Source organism: Onychostruthus taczanowskii, unplaced genomic scaffold (genome assembly GCF_017590055.1).
Source record: "Onychostruthus taczanowskii isolate IOZ18803 unplaced genomic scaffold, ASM1759005v1 scaffold14, whole genome shotgun sequence".
NCBI classification, from domain to species: Eukaryota; Metazoa; Chordata; class Aves; order Passeriformes; family Passeridae; genus Onychostruthus; species Onychostruthus taczanowskii.
Window position 1 is genome coordinate 8720931 of NW_024498573.1, and position 20002 is coordinate 8740932.

Sequence of the window (20002 nt, forward strand, 5' to 3'; positions counted from 1 at the left end):
AGCATCTCTGAGGAGATCTATGATCAGTGTCTGAAATGTTGATAGCGAGAGGGCTGGCAGTGCCCAGGGGGTCACTCTGTGTTTCATTAATGTCTGATACCAAAAACAATGAAAACTGTACTGCTTGCTGTAAGCAAATAGCAGATCAAAACTCATTCATGCTCTGATCTTCCTGATCCTTAACTTGTTTTCCCCTTATTTTTGTAATAATCAGAGTAAGATGATGTCCTGGGGTGACTTCATGATGCTGAATTGTATCCCCATTCATCTGTTTAGCCCAGAAATAGATTTTGTGCCTTTAAAATTAGATCCAAGAGCAAAGAGGGGGAGAGGTAAAGCAGTGAATTTTTTTTGTGGCTGTATTCAAAACCAAAGAGCTTCAGCTATGTGTGTTGTCTGTGTTGTCTGCAGAATGGACAGGGAGCATGAGAGAGCTCTCCTTGGATTTTAGTTAGGTTTTTTTAGTTATCTGAGGCTGGAAGTTTTTTTGGAACTGTTCAGCTGTTGTTCAGTCTGAGAACACCAGGATTATCATCCAGGCCCCCGCCCCCCCAGGCTGCAGTGCAGCTGGGACACCAGACCTGAGCCCCAGAGAGAACAAGAAAAAAACAAGGACATACCCACAAAAAAGACTCTTTCTCTCTCCAATCCTCCAATCCACAGAAGGACTTTCTGAATTTGCCATCTCTTCAGAACAACAGGTTCCATTGTTCAATATTATTAATCTTTTCACATTTGTGAGTATTTTGCTTGTTAAATAAGTAGTGTTTTTCACTTTTCCCCGAGGAAATCTTTTCCCAAATCAGTGGCAGGGAGGGGCCACTTGAATTTGCTTTCTAGAGGAACCCCTTTGGAGGTTTTTCCCCACATTTGCCCTAAACCAGGCCAAAAACTCTTTTGGTGCCCAATGTGAGGCTTGAGAAAGTGGAAAAAACCTGCACTGATTGCATTTTGGTTGTACTTACTCTGTACTGGGATAAAGCAGTCAGTAGCCATGCTGCTTCAATCCATAATGTCTCTCTGGGTGGAGGCCTTCATGTGGTTCTGGTCTCTAGGCTTTTTGAGGTTTTAACACTTTTCTGGTCCCTGGGTTTGTTTTCTTATCTGGAGACAGCTCCAGTATTGTCCCTACATGTAGCTTTTACAATAGAGGGACATGGATTAGAATAGCTATTGTGCTGGGCTCGGTGATAATGATTTATAGGGAGTTTACAAAGGTACTGGGGTTTGTTCAAGGTATGTATGGTTTGTGGTTTCTTCATCCTAACCCATGTCCTAGTTCCATTCTTTGGGGGTTTATAAGTAATTGCACCCAGTTTGTTAGAGGAGGAGCAGGGGATGAGGGTTTTCAGCCTTTCCTTTCCTTCTTCTCCTTTGAATCTGTTACATCACTTTTTTAGAATGTTCTGCTCCCCTGAATGTTAAAGAGACCACTTTCCTGGTATTTTATCTGGTAAGCTTCCTGTGCATGGTCTGCAGCACGTCTAGAGTGGCTGGTATGTCCAGAGGGGCTGATGAGACCCCTGACCCAGGACTAGACCCAGTCATGGGAAACCCTGAGTGGCGTGGGGAATGGGAGGATATGGGCCAAACAGATGACAGAGGAACACCACCTAGGCTCTGTGGCACTCTGCCTGTCTTTATTGCCTTGTACAAAATAAATTGTTCCACTGAACTGGGTTTTATGGCAATTCCTTCTCAATTTTCCGATACTTGTGTTTTTATTGTAGCTGTTTCCAGACACATTGAAAAAATGGACAGATTAAAATGTCTGATGAAGTCTCTGAAATACCAACCAGAAGTCTTTGACTGTCTCATTGCCAAGGACAACTGAATTTCTTTGTTCAAATCAATCCTGAACAATTGCAACAGGAGGAAGAACTCTGGATATTGCTTGGGCCCTACATCCCAGAATTCTGCACATTCACCAGTGTCATTTCCCTTCCCATGAGTCACTACAAGTGTTGTTGAATTCATGACATCAAAAGGGATCAGTTCTCTACTGAGCTTCCTTCCACTTCATTTTTTTGTCCATTTGCCAGGAAGATAACAAGCCCAAGCAGCATCAGGGCAAACATAAACACCAGGCTTTAGGAAATGCCCTCTTGTAATACTGCTGTCATCACCTCAACCTTAAACTTTAAATGCTCAGAAGGACTAGGACTCATGATTTATAATTACCTTTTTTGAAAGCATTCTTTTTCGTGAAAGCAGCTTAAAAGAAAGCATATTAAAATGTTAATATTTCCAGGAAAAAAATTCTAAAGACAAAGGAGGTTAAAAGTACCCATCAATTTTCTTTGTTCTGTTTGATTTATTCAGTGGAAGGGGTAGAGTCTCATTTTCTTTTTTTTTTTTTTTTTTTTTTTTTTTTTTTTTTTTGTCTTCTTTTTGAGAAATGTAGACCCCAAAGCCTAATTCATCTCAAAAGCATATTTTAAACAGCTGCTAATGTGCTGTTATTGAAGGAAAAGTGTTACTGCAGAGCAATCCTAATTACTGTGCAACTGTATTTCCTCCTGAACAGTAAAAGTTCTGTTATGCAAACATCTCAAAAAGAGTCCATTAAGTTCCCAAATCGATCATCGTTCACAGGTAGTGAAGATGAAAGCACAGTTAGGATTTTCTCTGCTTTTCTCTGCATTTAATTTTACCTCTTTTATTTTTTTACTTCAGAACAGTAAACTGAAGAGTCCCAGTTACAGGGTACAAAAAGTCATGGCAGTTGAAATCCTCCAGCTGGGTGATCCAGGGCAAGGTGTGGCAGTCAGGTCCTTGTCCCTGTCCTTGTCCCTGTCCTTGTCCCTGTCTCTGTGGCTCCTGAGCCCTCCGCAGCCTCTGCTTTCCTCCTCTCTTTTTTTCTTGACCCCCTTCCTCCCCCCATTCACCTCCAGAAAGTTCTACTCTTTGAAAGAGCAGAGCATTTTACATTTCCCTCCCAGGAACATTTATTCATCCACAGAACTAATAAATGAAACCCTCAGTTCTACTTATGAAATTAGCTGCACCAGCAACATATTTATTTCTCATTTTTTCTTTCTATTCTTTTGCATTTTAAGTATTCTTCTTTGTGATTAAAATAGCCACATTCTAAATTCAATCAACTCAAAGAATAATATGAACTAAAGTTTAATCTTTTATTATAAAACTGTTAGGTAGGATCTGGTAGTGCTGTAATTTTGCCATTAAGAAACTGCCCTTTTCACTTTTCTGCCACTCACATTTACTTTTACCTCTTTTATTTTTTTACTTCAGAACAGTAAACTGAAGAGTCCCAGTTACAGGGTACAAAACAGGTACTTTCTGTACCAGAGCACCACAGCTTTTCCTACTGCTTTTGAATTTGTCTTTTTGTCCTATCAGTAAAGAATGAGCTGTCATGTTTTGAAAGGCACTCACAGATAAAGCATTTAAAGTAGCAAAATACCAGCCAGATCACATAATTTTCAGGAGAGCCCTGCAGAATGGCTCCCTTTGGGTCTTTACAAAGTGAATAGAACAATATAATATCAGCTTCTTTGTCAATGGCCTTGGCAAAGTCACCACAATGTTTTTCAGCTTGACTTCCAAGCCCCTCTCTGTGTCTTTTCTAATCTCAGGGTACACTGTCTTACCCCGAGACATAACTTGCTCAGATGCATTTTGTCAGTGCTAACCACTAATGGATTTTGGGGTTTGGCTCAGACATTCTGCTTTTTAGTCATACAAAAATAGCTTTTCTCTAGAGAAGACAAGGAGCAGAAGTGATGCACGTTCTGCCACCACCTGGGGCTCCTGTTTGCAGTTTTCTGTTTGTTTGTTTTATGGACAACAAAGACATGACCTGTCATGTTCCATGGGCAAGATCAGAAGGTTATTCCCTGAAATCTCTTCCTCTTCAGACAATGCCACTGATGTCTCTATTTCTGCTTTTCTTACAGTTTGTTGCTCACCCCAACTGCCAGCAGCAATTGCTCACCATGTGGTACGAAAACCTCTCAGGCTTACGGCAGCAATCCATAGCTGTGAAGTTCTTGGCTGTTTTTGGGGTCTCCATCGGGCTGCCCTTCCTTGCCATAGCCTACTGGATTGCTCCCTGCAGCAAGGTACAAACTCCTGATGGTCTGGGGGGGTTACAGGCAGTTTTACCCAGGGCCTGCTGGGTGAAACCCCAGATTTTTCCATAAAGATGTTGGGAAGTGATTCGTGGTATCCTCTAAGACTGGCCCGGGGGAGAGCAAGCTTGGGGTGTTGCTTGACAGACACAAATGGAACTGTCATGGTTTGAGGTTCATCTTTACAGAGAAAGAAGTGGGGTGGTGGGCAAAGAGGGTGAGGGGGTGGGTGACAGGAAAACAAAAGGAAAAAGTAATGTGTAGGAGATAACAACATAGGGGTGAAATGAAGAAAAAATAGAAGAGCCACCAAAACTGGAAATAACTAAAGGAGGAGATTCTTGTTTAAGTTAACTCTGATGTTTAAATTCTTCCTTCATGCACTTTTTGTTGTGAGTTCCTCCCCTCTTCAGGCCTCCTTTGTTACCTTTCCTCCTTCTTTCTGAGCTTGTGGTTTTAGTTAGTGGAGCATTGTTGTGGGTTTAGTTAATGCAGCATTATTGTGGTTTTATTTAGTGGAACATTATTATGACATATGGGCCTGAAACTCTGGCAAGCCCCAGGCAACTTGTTACTGTTGCAGCAAGGACTAGACTTAATCATAAAATCTTTATGGTTTTGAGGGAAGAGATGATGCAACTTGGAGTACTGCTGTATACCTAAATATAGATTAAACTCTCCTGTGGAGGAGAGTTTGTTGAGACCTAGAGGTCAAAGGACCAGAGCCAAACATTAGCTTAGGTAAAATCTTGAGTTGTTTGTGGTATGAAGTCTGTAGGGGTTTCATCCTGAAAGAATCTGCTCAAACAAGTGGAGATAAATAAGTGTGTGGCTGAGTGATAAAGAGCTTTGTCACTGATCTTGCCACAGAAAAAGGGGTGGCAGGGGAGAAGACCATTTTACATTCAGCAATAGCCAGCAATATCATCCCTTACAAGGTAGATGTCTTCTGCAGGAGGCTTGTCACAGATCTTAAATTTGATAAAAATGACCCCTGGCACTGGTATTTTATTCAGTCTTTAAAGGATCTTCTTCCACTTCCTCTAAAAACAGTGAGGAATCCTTTCTAAATGTGTGAAACTCAAGTAGTTATAGATCCATCAATTAGTATTGAGGAAAGACTGTAATTTGAAATACATATTAACACAATCAGAAAAAGTCCTTCAGTACATCTGAGATAACAAAACACGTTTAAGCCTTGGTCTCCTCCAGAATGGCTCCAGGAGGAATACTTTGTGTTAGAGGATATGAGGATGTAACTTCATCTCCTCGAGGTCTGTACCAGCACAAAACCTCTCATTTTTCATGGGTACCAGCCAGGACTCAGAGGTGCTCACAGAGAAGTTCATGCCAAAGCCAGGCTGTGCTGTGGGTGTTTTTGGCTGGGTCATGGAGGGAATTATTGTGTGGAATTATCACCTTGATTCCTTCATGTCAGACCGCAGTCTAGCCAGGATTTATGAAGCTGTTTAATTTCCTTCACCTCTGGTGAATGTGTTGGGAGTTGGCACACCAGCCAAGAGCAACATTTGTGGTGCAGTCTCAAAATTAATATGGCAATAGTTGGGAAGAACAATTAGACTATAAATAAATGGAGAATTTAAAACAAAAACATAAAAACTAAGAGGAAAGAAACTGAGACAACCTCCTGCTAAAACTAAAACAGTTTTACAGCAGAAGTAAGAAATTATTTGGAAAGTTACTTGGTTTTAATTTCTTGAGGTAGGTGTATTAAAATTTTAAAATGGGGGGAGGGGGATAGTTAACTTTTCATCAGCTCTGATTTCATTATCCTAAACCTTTCATGCATTCTCATTTTTCAATGTTCCTTCCTTTTCACCCCACTAGACTGTGAAAAACCACATGTAACCTTCTAGCACAAAGGCCAATTGAAATTTCTTTCAGACAGGTATTGTCTTTTAATGCATGGATTTGCCTTGATCAGAACAATATAGTCTTGATTTTTGATTGGGGCCTGTGATAGAAATAACTGAATCACAAACACAATTTTTTCCCTAAGAATTGGTACCTCACCCAAAATCATCACTGTTAATTTCAAGGGCTGCAGGTTGATCCAAGAGCCTCCTATCCTCTCACCGTGTAATTGCAGAAAATTCTACAGAGGCAGCATATCCACTCTGAGCAGCCCAGTTTTGTCCTGGTCGACTTTACGAGTTTTTTATTTGGTTTTTACTGATGGAAGCAGTCTTGAGTTTTCACAATTGGGCAAAGAAATCATTTTTCCACAGTAATAATCAATTAAGACATTTGACTTAAATCAGGCCTGTCTTCAGAGACTCATAGGTGCCCAGGCATGAGTCAGGGGCTCATTTCTGGAACAAGGCAGTGAGAAAAATGGAGGAAATTTCTAATGTGGAATACTGCAACAGGAGCTGTCCTGAGCAACACTACTGTGTGTCACATTCTTATGATGATCGAATTCTGCAGTTTCACATAGAGTAATAGAGGCCTTCACATTCAAAATTCCTTCACTGATGTATCTTAGCTAGGAACATACTTTAATGCCTGACCTCCCCAACAGAAAATTGTCTTTAATAAAGCTCTGTGGGGTTAGAAGGTACCGTACCAAATACTACCCACAAAAAATTGGTGCATAGTATTGACTGGAGTTTGTACCTCAACCTTACATGTTTTTTAAATTCAGTGTCACAGAACTGATTTATTAAAACCAGTTTTAGTGTCAGTCAGTCACTTCATGACCCATGAAATTTAAGCCTATCTTGTCCGGAAATATCCTTGCTGACTCATCCATGTCCTGGAGGCCGTGACTCTGAAATAAGCTGTTGCTTTTGATGCTGGTCTCCAAAACGTTTTTTTCATTGGTAATGAAAAGAGAAAAGAGATTGGATAGAAAAATTGCACAGTCTGTTGCCTGAAAATGTAATGACAAGAGCAAGAGGGGCTGTTTGGATTGTCTGCTGAGCTTCAAGGTGTGTTTTCTTTCTCGGGTTGGTTGAAGTGCGCGTTCAAACATCACAACACCGAGAGGTCACTCACACACAGCCCTCTCTCATTTCCTGAGACCACACTGGGGGTTTGTGGAGTGCAGCTCCCACTGCAATAGACTCTGCACTGTTGAAGCACTGGAACTTTAATGGTTGCCTCTGCCCAAGCCATATCTGTACCTTTTGACCCCTAAAATAAATGAGATCACTACAACAGCATCCTTCATGCTTCTGCTACAGGCACAGTACTGAGCTTAGTAATGGATTTTTCTTTATGCTTCTAGCCTTTTTTGTTCTCACCTCCTCAAGCTGAAAAAATTTGTAGTGATACCACACTATATATTTTTGTTTTGACATGAATGTATGCTTCATTATTTTTCTATCATAGAGATAGGATGCTAAGTCATGAAATTATCTGCTCTCTTAAGAATGAACCTTTGTATTCACACACTGTCAGTGTTTCTATCTTAGCAGTAACAGCCAGACACTACCCTGCAATCCTGGTTTGATGAAAGGTGGTACTTTGATTTTCTAAAAAATCAAGAAATTTATACACTCATGCAGTTACACACCTTGTGTTTAGCTGTATCATGTTGTTTGAAAAATCTTATTGTCATAAAGCATTAGACTAGCTGGAGGAATTGACACTTCATAATTTGTTTATTTTTAGAATATTTTAGTCTACACCTTCTGTAGCTCTTAGCTAAAAATTAGATTTCTGAGAAGATATAGAAAGTGTCAGCTCAAAAAAATAATGGTAAGCTTTCTGCAGTAATAAATGGGACAAATGGCTGATGTTACATTAACTAAATGCAGATTTCTGTTAAATCATGAGAGAAGTAAGGGAAATTACCCACAGAATTCATTTGGTTCTGTAATACACGGGATTATTTCTCTGATAACTGAGACTATGCTACTTTAATCTAAGGTCTTTTTTTAACATTTCTGTAGACAGCAGGAAAAGTCTCTGTGGAGAGGATTCATGATTCAATAGGTATTGCTTTTCTTCTTTTAGTGAATTCAGGGTAGAAATGAGTCTCATACGGATTACAAATGCACTTTCTTAAAAACTTCTTGCTAAGGATTCATGGCTGGTGTTCCACTTTACTCTTGCAATCTGAACTCTCTCAGGTCATAGGAGGAAAACTGTGTGATTTCAGACCTATCCCACCACCCCATGGAGCTCAGTACTGAAATTATAAATTCTACTACAAAGCAAAAATCTACACAACATCAACCATAAAGAACTGTTGAGAATGACACCAATGGTGACAGCACAGGAGGTGAACCAGAGCTGTAAGGGTTGAGATTGGTTTTAACAATTCACCCACTCCTATGTCTGCCATATTATTCCAAGAAAATATTAAATAAACTTGGGTTTCAAGTCAGTGCAATATCTACCCAACTAAACATGTTCTTACTGACCTCAGAGAATGTTAATAAGGACCTCAGGAAAGAGCAGATATTTTCATTTTCTTTAATGAAAGTCTCTTCAGTATTTAGAAGCATGCACATTTTCCAATAGGATTTCCTATTCTGTCAACTTTATAAAATATTTTATTGACATTTTATAAACTCTAATAAGAAAAACAAATAAATCCCAGAATCCTAATACTTCCTTTGAATTTCTGCTAGACCTAGACACCTCTGCTTTTGAAATATTTCCTGTCCTGCCATAAGAAGAGACCAGGGCTCCTTGGAATTAATCTGCTATTGGAGATAAATACAAAAACAAATAATTTCCTTTTATGTCCTTTTTCCTATGAAGTTTTATTATCAAATCAGTGGATATTAAGAAAAAATGGATGATATCTTGGCATCAATATGAATCAATGAGTAATAAACTGAAAAAAAAAATCCAATTGGCTTTGAGGAGAGTTTGGAAAGACCCCATCCAGGCCAGCTTTTCCATTGCTCCCTGTTGTGTCCAACACTACAGGCTTTGACCCTACTGCTCCTGAAAATGCTTCTACTCTTTCCATCATTCTGAAGTAATGTTTTCTTGTGTCACAGAAAATTTAAAATTTAAAGAGTGATATTTAAATTCATTAACCAAGAAAGCTTGTCAAGAAGAGCAGAACAATTATCTGTAGTGAAGAGACCTGCTGCTCTTGTTCTTGGCTTAGTGTCTTGAAATAAATCCTTGTATTCTGGGAGTAATTCTCCAGCTTTGGTACTAATTATGAGAGAAGACTATCATAGCAAAGATTTGAAAAGCATTACTAAAGCATATTTAAACAGAAGGCTATTTCTTACACATTGATAATGAACCAAGAATTCACCATTAATAAAAGATTCTAACATGTAAGGATGAGAATTGTGTCCATCATTAGGATTTATATTGACACATGAGTGCATTCATATAACACATGCACAAACAAACATCTCTCATATAAATGTCCTGTCTCTTCATTTTCCACTCACCATATGGCCAGGGCAATTAGATATTACATGTGGGTTTAAAGAGGCACTGTAAGACATTGCCATGCATAGAAAATTACCCAATGCATAATGTCTGGTAACAGCAAATAACAACTTGAACAAATCTAAACCCGATTTAGCTAATGATCCAAAATGAATTACTGAATCCTTTTCACTGTGGGCAAAAGGTTTCAAATTTTATAGTGAAAAAATGTCTAGGAGGTGGGTAAATAAAAACCTTATGACTGTGCATGTTCCATTGCAGCTGGGACGTACCCTCCGCAGTCCTTTCATGAAGTTTGTGGCTCATGCAGTTTCTTTCACAATCTTCCTGGGACTGTTAGTAGTGAACGCCTCAGATCGCTTTGAAGGAGTCAAAAATCTCCCCAACGAGACCATCACGGATCATCCAAAACAAATATTCAGAGTCAAAACAACCCAGTTCTCATGGACAGAATTGCTGATCATGAAGTGGGTATTGGGTAAGTAAAACCAAAATGTCCACAAGTCCTCTGTGGAAATTCAACCTCATTAGGAATAGCATGATACACAGTGACAAGACAAAAGAAAAATTAAACAAAAACAAAACCAAACAAAAAGCCAAACCAAACCAACCAAACAAAAAACCTAACAAAACCCCAAGCTAAACAAACAAAAAACCCAAACCAAGAAAACTCCTCAAAACTGAAACAACTTACTATGAGTCTAGAGGTTGATGTCAAGAGTTTTGATTAAAAGAGGAGTGAAAAAGACGTTGATCTTGGCCACCACTTTTGAAAACATTGAATGATGCTTAGCAAATTCTCATTTACCTGATTTTTCCACTTTCCACCGTAAATGCTATAGATGTTGCCTATTTCTCTCTGTTGGCTTAATCATTGTATCTTAAAGAAGGTAATATTATAATAGGAACCTGTGGCTTCACTCTGGGACAAAGTGAGCAGAAAGAAGTGTGGTGAGTCTGTCTGATTTATTACCCTGCTATGGGATCCTACTGTAATTCACTGAACCTCAGTGTCTTTGCAAAATGAGTATAACGTCATTTGCTTTTCTTGTAGTGCCCTCCAAGCTCTAGTGATGAAACCTAGGCAAGTAAGAGCTAGATTTTATGAAATTCATAGTACGAAATTTGTACTGGTGAGAGGACAGTGCAGTGCTCAAATCTTACAAAAGAAATTAAGTCATTCAGCAATTACAAAGTAAGGATTCTTGTGGGTGAACCCTTTGAGTGTGAAAGTGTGCCACATGCACAAGTCAAATTTCTAAGGAGTTTCAGACTAATTCAGATGTCTCACTTTTCCTACAGGCATCATTTACTCCTGGCAGGTCACTTAGTTTGAACCACTAATCTAAACAAGTTCAGGAGAATTTATTGGGAAATTGAGCTTATCAACTCTGTAGAATCTTTGTATACCTCTTCCGTAGCTATTTTTGTTCACCACCATGATTTTGATTCTCTTCTTGCAGAAAATAATTCCACTGTTCCATAAGTACTGATGGCATTAAATTCCCCTGAAAAATAGGGTATGGCTGCTCTATCTGATGACTTCCTGGCCAATGTTTCTTTGTTCCCTGTCCCTGTGATAATCAGAATCCCATACAGGATATTAGGCTAGAAAATACTGAATAGATGCCAGACTGGATATAGTAAGACTGTAAGATATATTTTTAAAATTATATTAAATCAGTTGGACAAGATGATTAGATTTTAAACTAGGTATTCTTTTCTTATAGGCAGTAGGTATCTGTCTGCTTGTTGAGTTCCTGAGAGATGAAGAAGAAAACATTTCATTTAAAGTGAAGGTTTTCACTTTTCTGGGAGAAGAAAGATGATTCATTGTACAGACTCCTGAATATAATGAGATTTTCTAATGACTGCCTACATCTGCACTGACAATCTTTTCTGGCCATTTTACCTGTGTGCCTCCAAGAAATGTTTCAGCAATACTGAGGTGATAGTTTGGTGCACATGGCCTGCAAACACCTGCACTTGTTGAGCCCTTTGTGTGACCCTGAACTTCAAGGATTGTAAAAGCACTAAGGGTAGCAACTTTTGGTGCTACAATCTTACAGATATTATAAATACCTATATGCAAGTAGAAATATAATTAAAGTGGCCAACATAGACCTACCTAGTGGCCTTCTCTGATGGAGTGACTGTGTAAGTGCACAAGGACAAGCTGCAGATGGCATTTAACTGGACTTCTGGAAAGCCTTTGGCATGGATCTCCACAACATCCTTCTCTCTAAATCAGAGATAGATGTATTTGATGAGTGGGCTGATAGGTGTGTAAGAAAGTGTTGGAGAGTTGTGTGGCCACTGGCTCAGAGTCCACTGATGGACATTGGTGACAACTGGTGTCCCTCAGGGGTATGTGGACCAGTGTTATTTAACACCAGCATTGATGGCAGAGACAGAGGGCTCAAGTGCCTCTGGTAAATGCTGAAGCTGACACACCTGAAGGATGGGATGAATTGTCCAGACAAGTTTAAGGAATCATGGGGATCTCATGAGGTTAAACAAGACCAACATTCCCTTTGTACATGGTGCACAGCAGTTTTGGCTCATGCACCCAGGGCTCATTACTTGCCTTGGCTGCCTCTTCCCTGTGGCCAGGACTTCCCAGCTCTTGCCTTCAAATGAGGAAGGCTGGCATTTTCCTCATGGACAGCATGGACTGAAGTGTGCGCTGAAAGCAGGGCTGTTTATTTCTAAATCCCCACTGCAAAAGCAGCCAGGGTAGCAGTTGAACTCTGGGTAGATGCAATCTGAGCACTATTAATCTCTTAATCCAACAGCCTTTGGTGGACCAGGAAGGCTCAAAGGCAGCATCTGCAACATCGGCTGCTCCTGATTTACATACCAGGCCAGAGGATATAAAAATCTGACAAACTGTTCCTTTTTGTGCACAGGTGGTGAACAACACTTCTTGCACACTCCCATTTTTCTTCCAGATGGTCTGTGCCTGTATCTTGACTCTCCTTCCCCTGCTGAAACCAGAATTGCCCATCGAGGTGACATTTCTGATTATCCCTGTTGTGGGAACAACAGACATGCAGAAGCTGGAGCCTAGAGCTGCTCATATCCCAAATATCCCATATCCCCTGCCAGAGCCATTGGGGGCCTCAGAAACACCACACTGCAATCTGGCAGAGTTGCATTGTCTAACTACTTCTCCTTTTTTCTAATACCTCATCTTATGTTCCATCCCCTGAATTTTAGCTGATTTTTCTCTTCTCAATACTTTTACTAAAGAGGAGCTTTGAATTACTCTCTCACAATGTATATACAATTACCCAGCAGTACTGACCAAGTAATTACTGTAACTTTTCCACTTGTCCTGAAAAGACATTTTTAAAAAAGGATTGCCACAAAGTTGGGGAAAAGAACAGTGGAAATTATAGGCCAATAGCATGTTACTTTCACAGAGGGGTTCTAATTTTAGTCAGACTCCTCACTTTTAGATACTTCTTACTTCATTAATTTGTGATTTAGGTATATTAAGTGAGCAAAATTAGAAATAAATTTGGATGGGAATCATTTCTGGTCATCAGTGAACAAGTGTTTTGTTGGGCAATGCTACCACACATCTGATATTTCCTTAAGTGCTTTAGTACCTTTATAAAGCACACATATAATGCAGAGGGCTAATGGCTCCTATCCATCATTTCTGGAATGCTTTTTTTTCAAGGCAGAAATGTTTCTTTAATATTTCATCCCTGCTCTAGGAAAATTCCTGAGAGACCAATTCTTCCACCTTCTCCCTTAGGCTATTTTTTACTAAATCTCGCTCATGGTGAGTGACAGTGTGGGATGAAGTTCCTGCTTTTACACAGCCAAGCACCATGGAGGAGGAGAGCTGGGAGGCTCCTCTCCTGCCCCCTGCTCAGCATTCTGCAGATCTCCCTGGACAGACCTAAATCAGGGTACATCTCCAGGGCTGTGGAGGTCACAGGCTCGCTGTGACCTTGGCTGATGGTGCTGTGGATAGTTCAGCTTTCCTTTTTTTCTTTAAATCCTTCCCTGTGCACAAGGACTGAGAGCAGCAGTTCTCCACTCCTCCACCCTCGGGCTAAATTCCCACTGACCTGTTTCCCTCTCTGTAACCCAACTTCCCCGTGCACCTCTGGGGACACCCCCTGCTTCCAGGAGCTTCAGAAGTAGCCAAGCAAAAGCATTTACATCCCACACCATGAGAGCTTCCAGCACAGAGGATGAAAGCAGTTCACAGAATGGAGAAGATTGCAGGAGGTCACATGGAAATTGGCAGGCACTGCTCCTTGATTAAATGTGAATTTTGCTGCTGCTATGGAAACAGGACTGGGTAGAGTGCAGGAAATATTTATCAGTGGGTTAAATATTCCAACACTTTAGCTATTCAGGAATAAGATTTTGGCCCTGGAGCCCTGCTGGAATTGAAAGTTGGGCAAATTGGTGAATCTGACCTGAGCTCTTTGACTGAATTCACTTGTCCACTCCAGCTCTTCCCAGTAGGACATGGATGTCAAACATTTGAATTCACTGGGTTTGGCATTTAGGTTTATTTGTAAGTCTGTTGTCAGAAATCATAAATTTGGGCTAAAAGTGTTTTCAAAGTGGTACTTCACACTTTAATATATGGAAATTCATTATTTAATATCAAAAGCTTTATGAAATTGGAAGGACAGAATTTCTGCCTTACTCTTTTTTAATCATATTAAATTTATTCTTGAACAGTTCTGTTTGCATTCTCAAAATGGACACACCCACTATCTTAGGGACGGAGGAAAAGAGCAGCAGAGCAAGCAGTGTCATCTTCAGTGCCATGGTGCAGGAACGTTATTCTGGGGAACAAGAGAGGAAATCTACATTTTTTCTGACTATATCAGTAGTAGAATTTTCTGCTGTCATCAGAATTTCTGAACAGTGCTTTTTCCGTCATCATCAGAAATCAGCTTTTCCATTGACTATACTACTTCCATTGACTTATATTTTGAGATTTCTGCTTCATAAGCAGAAAAGGTTGTATTAATTTTTAAGAAAAGATGGCACGAGTCGTTCTCAATTAATTTGTTTAATTAAAGAGTCTTTTGCTTCAGTGTTAGAAGCCACTGCAAGCAGGAAACAAACAGACCTGTCTGAATACAGAAACACCTTCTGTGTTTGCCAGCTCAAGATGCTCTGATCCCTCCACAGGTATGATATGGTCAGAGTGCAAGGAGATCTGGGAAGAGGGTCCACGTGAATATGTGGTGCATCTCTGGAACCTGCTGGACTTTGGGATGCTGTCCATCTTCGTGGCATCATTCACTGCCAGGTTCATGGCTTTTCTTAAAGCCTCTGAGGCACAACAGTACGTAGATCAGTACGTTCAGGATGATGACCTCAATAATGTCACCCTTCCCCCTGAAGTTGCTTACTTCACCTATGGTAAGATGCTTTTTGCTCTCTAATACTTCCTGTTCTTTTAGGTTAATGTGTGGCAGTACTGAAAGCAGTTTTTTTTTGTGATATTTATATAGTTTTTTCTAAAAAAACCAAGTTTTCCCTGGATCTACCCATTCCAGCCATCTTCCTAACCAGTTGGAAAGGACCCGAACCTCATTCAGCCTCTGCTCTTGTGCTATGGCTACATTCAGGTCAATCACATCCTAAAAATGTAGCTTGAGCAACAGATAATCAGGAACTCTGAGTGAGCAGAATGGAATTTAAATTACATATGAAATAATCTGCTTGGCTTTCCAAATGAGAGAGGAGGGAAATGTGTGAACAAACACAGAATCTGAGGCTGCAGTAACTGCATTTCTGTTACATCCAACACCTCTACAAAAATAAATAAGAATAACAATAAAAATAGCTGCTGCTCATCAAAACGTACATTTTTGTAGAGCCTGTATCGTCTATAAGTGCTGACTTTGGGAAATGCAAGGCACAGCAGTGCCTTGAAAATGTTCTTTTGGATGGCTGAAATGGTTTTCCTTCGCTATACAGAAATGACCAGAGCTTCACACACGTGTAGGGGCTGGAGACACTGCACAACTCTGTAAGCTCTAGATGGCACCTGGGCAAAACCCATGGGGATTTTTGCTCACAGGGGGCAGCAGGAGCTCCAGAGCTGGGCACCAAGCAGCACCAGTGGCTCCCCAGGCCTGTAAGGTGGTTGTTCTGGTGCTGTGCTTGGGCTGGACAGGAGAGCTGAGGCAGCACCTCCTCCACTGCAGATTCACACAGCCCCAGAGCCATGGGCCTGACCCACAGACAGCAGTTCAGAGCCACAGGAGCTGGGTGGCCTCACCAGCTCAGCCTCGTGCCTCCCTCTCTGCCCACGCAGCAAGAGGCCAAGACGAGGTTGTGGCTTCTCCCTCTCTGCCTTGCTGCTCACCCATTTAAAGTGAGTTCATGACACAAAGGTGCAAAGGGTCCAGAACAGAATATCCCAACAAGATCCTGTGAATTCCTCCATCTGCTGCTTTTCCTTTGGTTCAGATTACTGCAAATAATGCCTAAGTTTGCTGCTGTGGCCCTGAAGATGTCACATGTTTTAACTGTGAGTCACAATCTTTCCATCAAGAACCTGAATTGATGCAAGGACACTTATACGATGTATTATTATAAATATTTACATTTCAGCAGATTAGGTAAATGATGCATATCTAGAGCTTTCTAAAGTAAAAATATTAGGGTAACTAGACTTCAGAAACTGGTTTGAATTTAGAGATAACATTAAAATGGTACACAATGTTTATACCTGCTTTATCTGAACAAATCCTAACTTTCTGATCTAATGGTGGGAATAGAAGATCTTGGTCTCCCTAATGCTTCCTTTCCAAATACTGACACCGTGCCCTGTATCCAAATCTACAGTTACACCTATACTCCACTGTTAGTGGTTTTGGTTTTCCATCTCAAGAGCTTCAAATGGAGAAAGCACAGCACAGCTGATATTCAACTAGGAAACAGAAAATATCAAATTTGTTTAAAGCCATGCTGTTTTTTTCACTGTGTGGCTTCAGTAAATCCCAGTGATTTGGTAATTTCCTGCCTTTACCATGTGAAAAATACAACTGATTCACCATATTTGTACAGCATGTTGTGGTCCATTGTACAATTGCCCCAAAGTTGGTTTTTTTCCTCTTTAACTCCCACCCAAACACAAGACTGCGTCTGGAAAAAGGTCATTTATCATAGCAGCTTCCACCTAACCCTTTTTGTTACTAACACCTAGTGTACATGTATTGTTTTAGCCAGGAACAAGTGGCTCCCCTCGGATCCCCAGATCATTTCAGAAGGCCTGTATGCCATAGCTGTGGTACTCAGCTTCTCCCGCATTGCTTACATTCTTCCAGCCAACGAAAGCTTCGGCCCCCTGCAGATCTCTCTGGGGAGGACCGTGAAGGATATCTTCAAATTCATGGTCATCTTCATCATGGTGTTCCTAGCCTTCATGATTGGGATGTTCAACCTTTACTCTTACTACCTGGGTGCAAAGTACAACCCCGCGTTTACAACGTGAGTACCGCGGGAAGGAGAGAAAGAGGGAAGGAGGGAAGGAGGGAAAGAGGGAAGGAGGGAAAGAGGGAAGGAGGGAAGGAGGCTGCTCTGCAGGGCTCGGGCCCTTCTGGGGCTCAGGGGTTCCTGCTGCAGTTGTTAGGGGAAATCACACCCAGGTTTTGACAGGGAATCTTGTGCCGCAGACTGCAGCCCTGGCAGCCAGCTCTAGGCCTGAGTGCAGGGAGAGGAGCAGTTCAGAACCAGTTGTTTCTGGAAATCAAAATAGCAGATCAGGGAAATTGTTGTGAGATGTTCAGTTTGATGTTTCAAGAGAAGCAGTGGAGAAGTTAAACCTAAGATTACTGTTCTTAAACCTGTAAGATGAAATGTATGTAAAATAAGGAAGGCTTTTTCTTCTCTGAGAGACAGTGTTATGGGTTCAATTCCCATGGGGGCCATTCATTTAAGAGTTGGACTCAATGGTCCTTGTGGGTGCCTTCCAATTCAGAATACTCTGTAATTGTGTGGTCTGTTTTAGGACATCATCCCAGTACAGCTGTGATTTTTGGGTGCCCTTCTGCAGAGCCAGCTGCTGGCCATGGTGCTCAAAACAGAGCAAACCACCCAGGGTGCCTGGGATGTGGGGTTTATGCCCTGACTGGGAACTTTTCAGCAGAAGCCATGTGAAAGCTGCACAGAGCATCACACCAGGCTCCTCCCCACAGTGGGTCAGCCTGGGCCATGCTCCCCTGCCAGCACTCCCAGCCCTGTAGAGCTGTCTGTGCTGGGGGTCCCTCCTTCACCTTGGCAGGCATGTTGGGAAGAGAAAGAGGTTGGCAAATTCCAATGGAATAGGTTCAGAGTGAGGCTGCTTTTGATCTTACAACCCTTTGGTGGCAGGGCAAAATGCAGTCTCAATTCTCCAGGACCCCAAGAACACAAGTCCCAATCCTGTAGGGGACAGCTGAGGTCCTGAAGGGGTTTTCAGAGCAGGGGACAGTCCTGCTGAGTATGAGGGATGTGTCCCATGCATCCAAGGGAAAGCCTCCTCCCTCACTGCAGTGTGGCACCAGCACAGCACTGGGACAGTTCTTTTGTGGCTCCCAAATCCACTTGACTTGCCTTAGGGACACAGGGGGACCTTTCCTTTCCACACTCCTGTCTGTGGGAAGCTGACATGATGTTTTCCCCTTGCTGGCTTCCAGGAAGCCACTCCCAAGCCACAGTGCCTGAGTCCCCAGTGGTTACTGTGTGCACAGCAGACATTTGATGTGTCACTTCTGGAACGTGTCACACAGTGAGCCTGGGGCTAAGCTCATCACTCCTCTTGGAGAAAAGACCTTTCCAGCATCATTTCTGTCCTGCAAGTGGCTGTTGCCTTACAGTTTTACCACACCACCCTCTTGTGCCTCATGTAACCTGTAACACAATGTTTGTTTTCCCTTGTTGAGCCAAATTGTTTGAGCCTTGTTTGCCTTCTAGACCTCTCCTGGAGCCTCAGGGTGTATTTTAATGGAAGGATTTTTGAGACCAGATGCATTTACATCTATCTGTTCTCAGTAGTTAGGGAGAAGAGAACTGAGTGTGTGGGATGGGACTTGCTTCAGATTTGAAAAGAAGAAGATGCCCTTGAAGCACAAGAGTTAATGAGAATCAAGGCAGTACCATCCCTGACTACCTGGTGGCACAGCAGCCCTCACTTGTGGCATCCCCCAGGCACATCTCTGGAGAACAGCACTGACAAATTCCAGCCACTGGTGCAATTCAGCCCAGTAGCTCTCTTATTAGCACTCATTATCTAAGTGCATCTTCCAGTAGTTACTGTCTTTTGATTGAAATAATGATCAAACATTCACGAAAATTATGTCTGCTTACTGGAGTAAAAATTGCTTTAAATGCCCAAGAGATATTTGGACTGAGGAGAGATCCTCCTTAACTTCAGCCTGCTGACGTATCCTGGGGGAACTTCATGTTGTTATAAAGCAAATTTTCCATGAGCATAAATTTTCCTTTCAAGAATTTGGAAGAGACTTTAAAAATACTTACTTTCTTCTGGTTATTTAAACACACAGGAATGGCAAATGATGATCAGTGAAAATGAGCCCTTTCATCATGTGAAACAAAGAGAATAGATTTACATTCATTCAAAAAATCCTTCTTAGACATTCCATGCAACAAACTAGAAGCCCTGAGGTAGAGAGTCTCAAACAATATTAATAAGCTAATTACAAGGTTGTTTTGGCAGATGGGCAGACACCAGTTGTAGCAATGCTTCCTGCTCTATTTTTGGTGGCTGCTTGTTGGCCTTGCTGAAGGTGGTGGTCTCCTGCTGCCATCAGCTTACTCATGGAAAGGAGGAAGATTTGGTACTAGAGCTTGGGTATCACAGCTGTTCATTCCCTGAAAAATCACTGGGGCAAAAAGGGGTCATGCTTACTTTGGTGTCCTCATAACCTTCTGTGACTGCAGCAATATCACAGAAGGCATTTCCTGGGAGCGTGCTTGTGAATTTTGATGAGGATGGATAAAATTTTACAGCGAGTTTTGCAGTCAGAATTGTGACTGTTTAACTGTGGGACCTGAGTCTCAGAGGTCACTTGGACAGTTGTGACAGAAAAAGACCCACTGGATTGGTGCTCATAATTGACTGTGGGCAGTTCCAAACAGCATTGACAGCTCCCTGGATTGCCTCAGTGGGAAACCTTAGACAAACAGCTGCTCACTAAAATTCAAATTACACATTTAAGAAAAGCACACCTTCCCAGGGCAGTATGTAAGCAGAAAAAAAAAGAGTGTACACTGAGGGGATTGCTTGCTTAGTTCTAATGATAATAGTTAGTGAATATTTGGTTTAACTTTCGCCCTCCCTTGCTACTGTACTTTGAAATTTCGTCTACTCAATTTCGTCTCTGTTCATCTACAGAGCAAGCACATAGCACCCCAGTGGCCTCTGATTTGAGTTATTATATGAAGTTTCTGTCATTTCTTTCCTTTTGATGTTCTGGAAGCAAAGGAAATAAGGGTGCAGTTGTCTTTACTCCACACAGTTA

At 41.4% G+C, this 20002-nt stretch overlaps 1 protein-coding gene across 1 annotated transcript in view; it reads left to right on the forward strand.

The window, feature by feature from the left end:
- The window catches only part of TRPC7 (transient receptor potential cation channel subfamily C member 7), a 63823-nt gene that overhangs the window by 30590 nt on the left and 13231 nt on the right, over positions 1-20002 (forward strand). Inside the window, exons 3-6 of the mRNA XM_041397746.1 lie at positions 3921-4085; positions 9747-9963; positions 14658-14891; positions 16706-16970. Coding sequence (XP_041253680.1) covers positions 3921-4085; positions 9747-9963; positions 14658-14891; positions 16706-16970 — 881 coding nt within the window. The remainder of the gene's footprint in view (positions 1-3920; positions 4086-9746; positions 9964-14657; positions 14892-16705; positions 16971-20002) is intronic.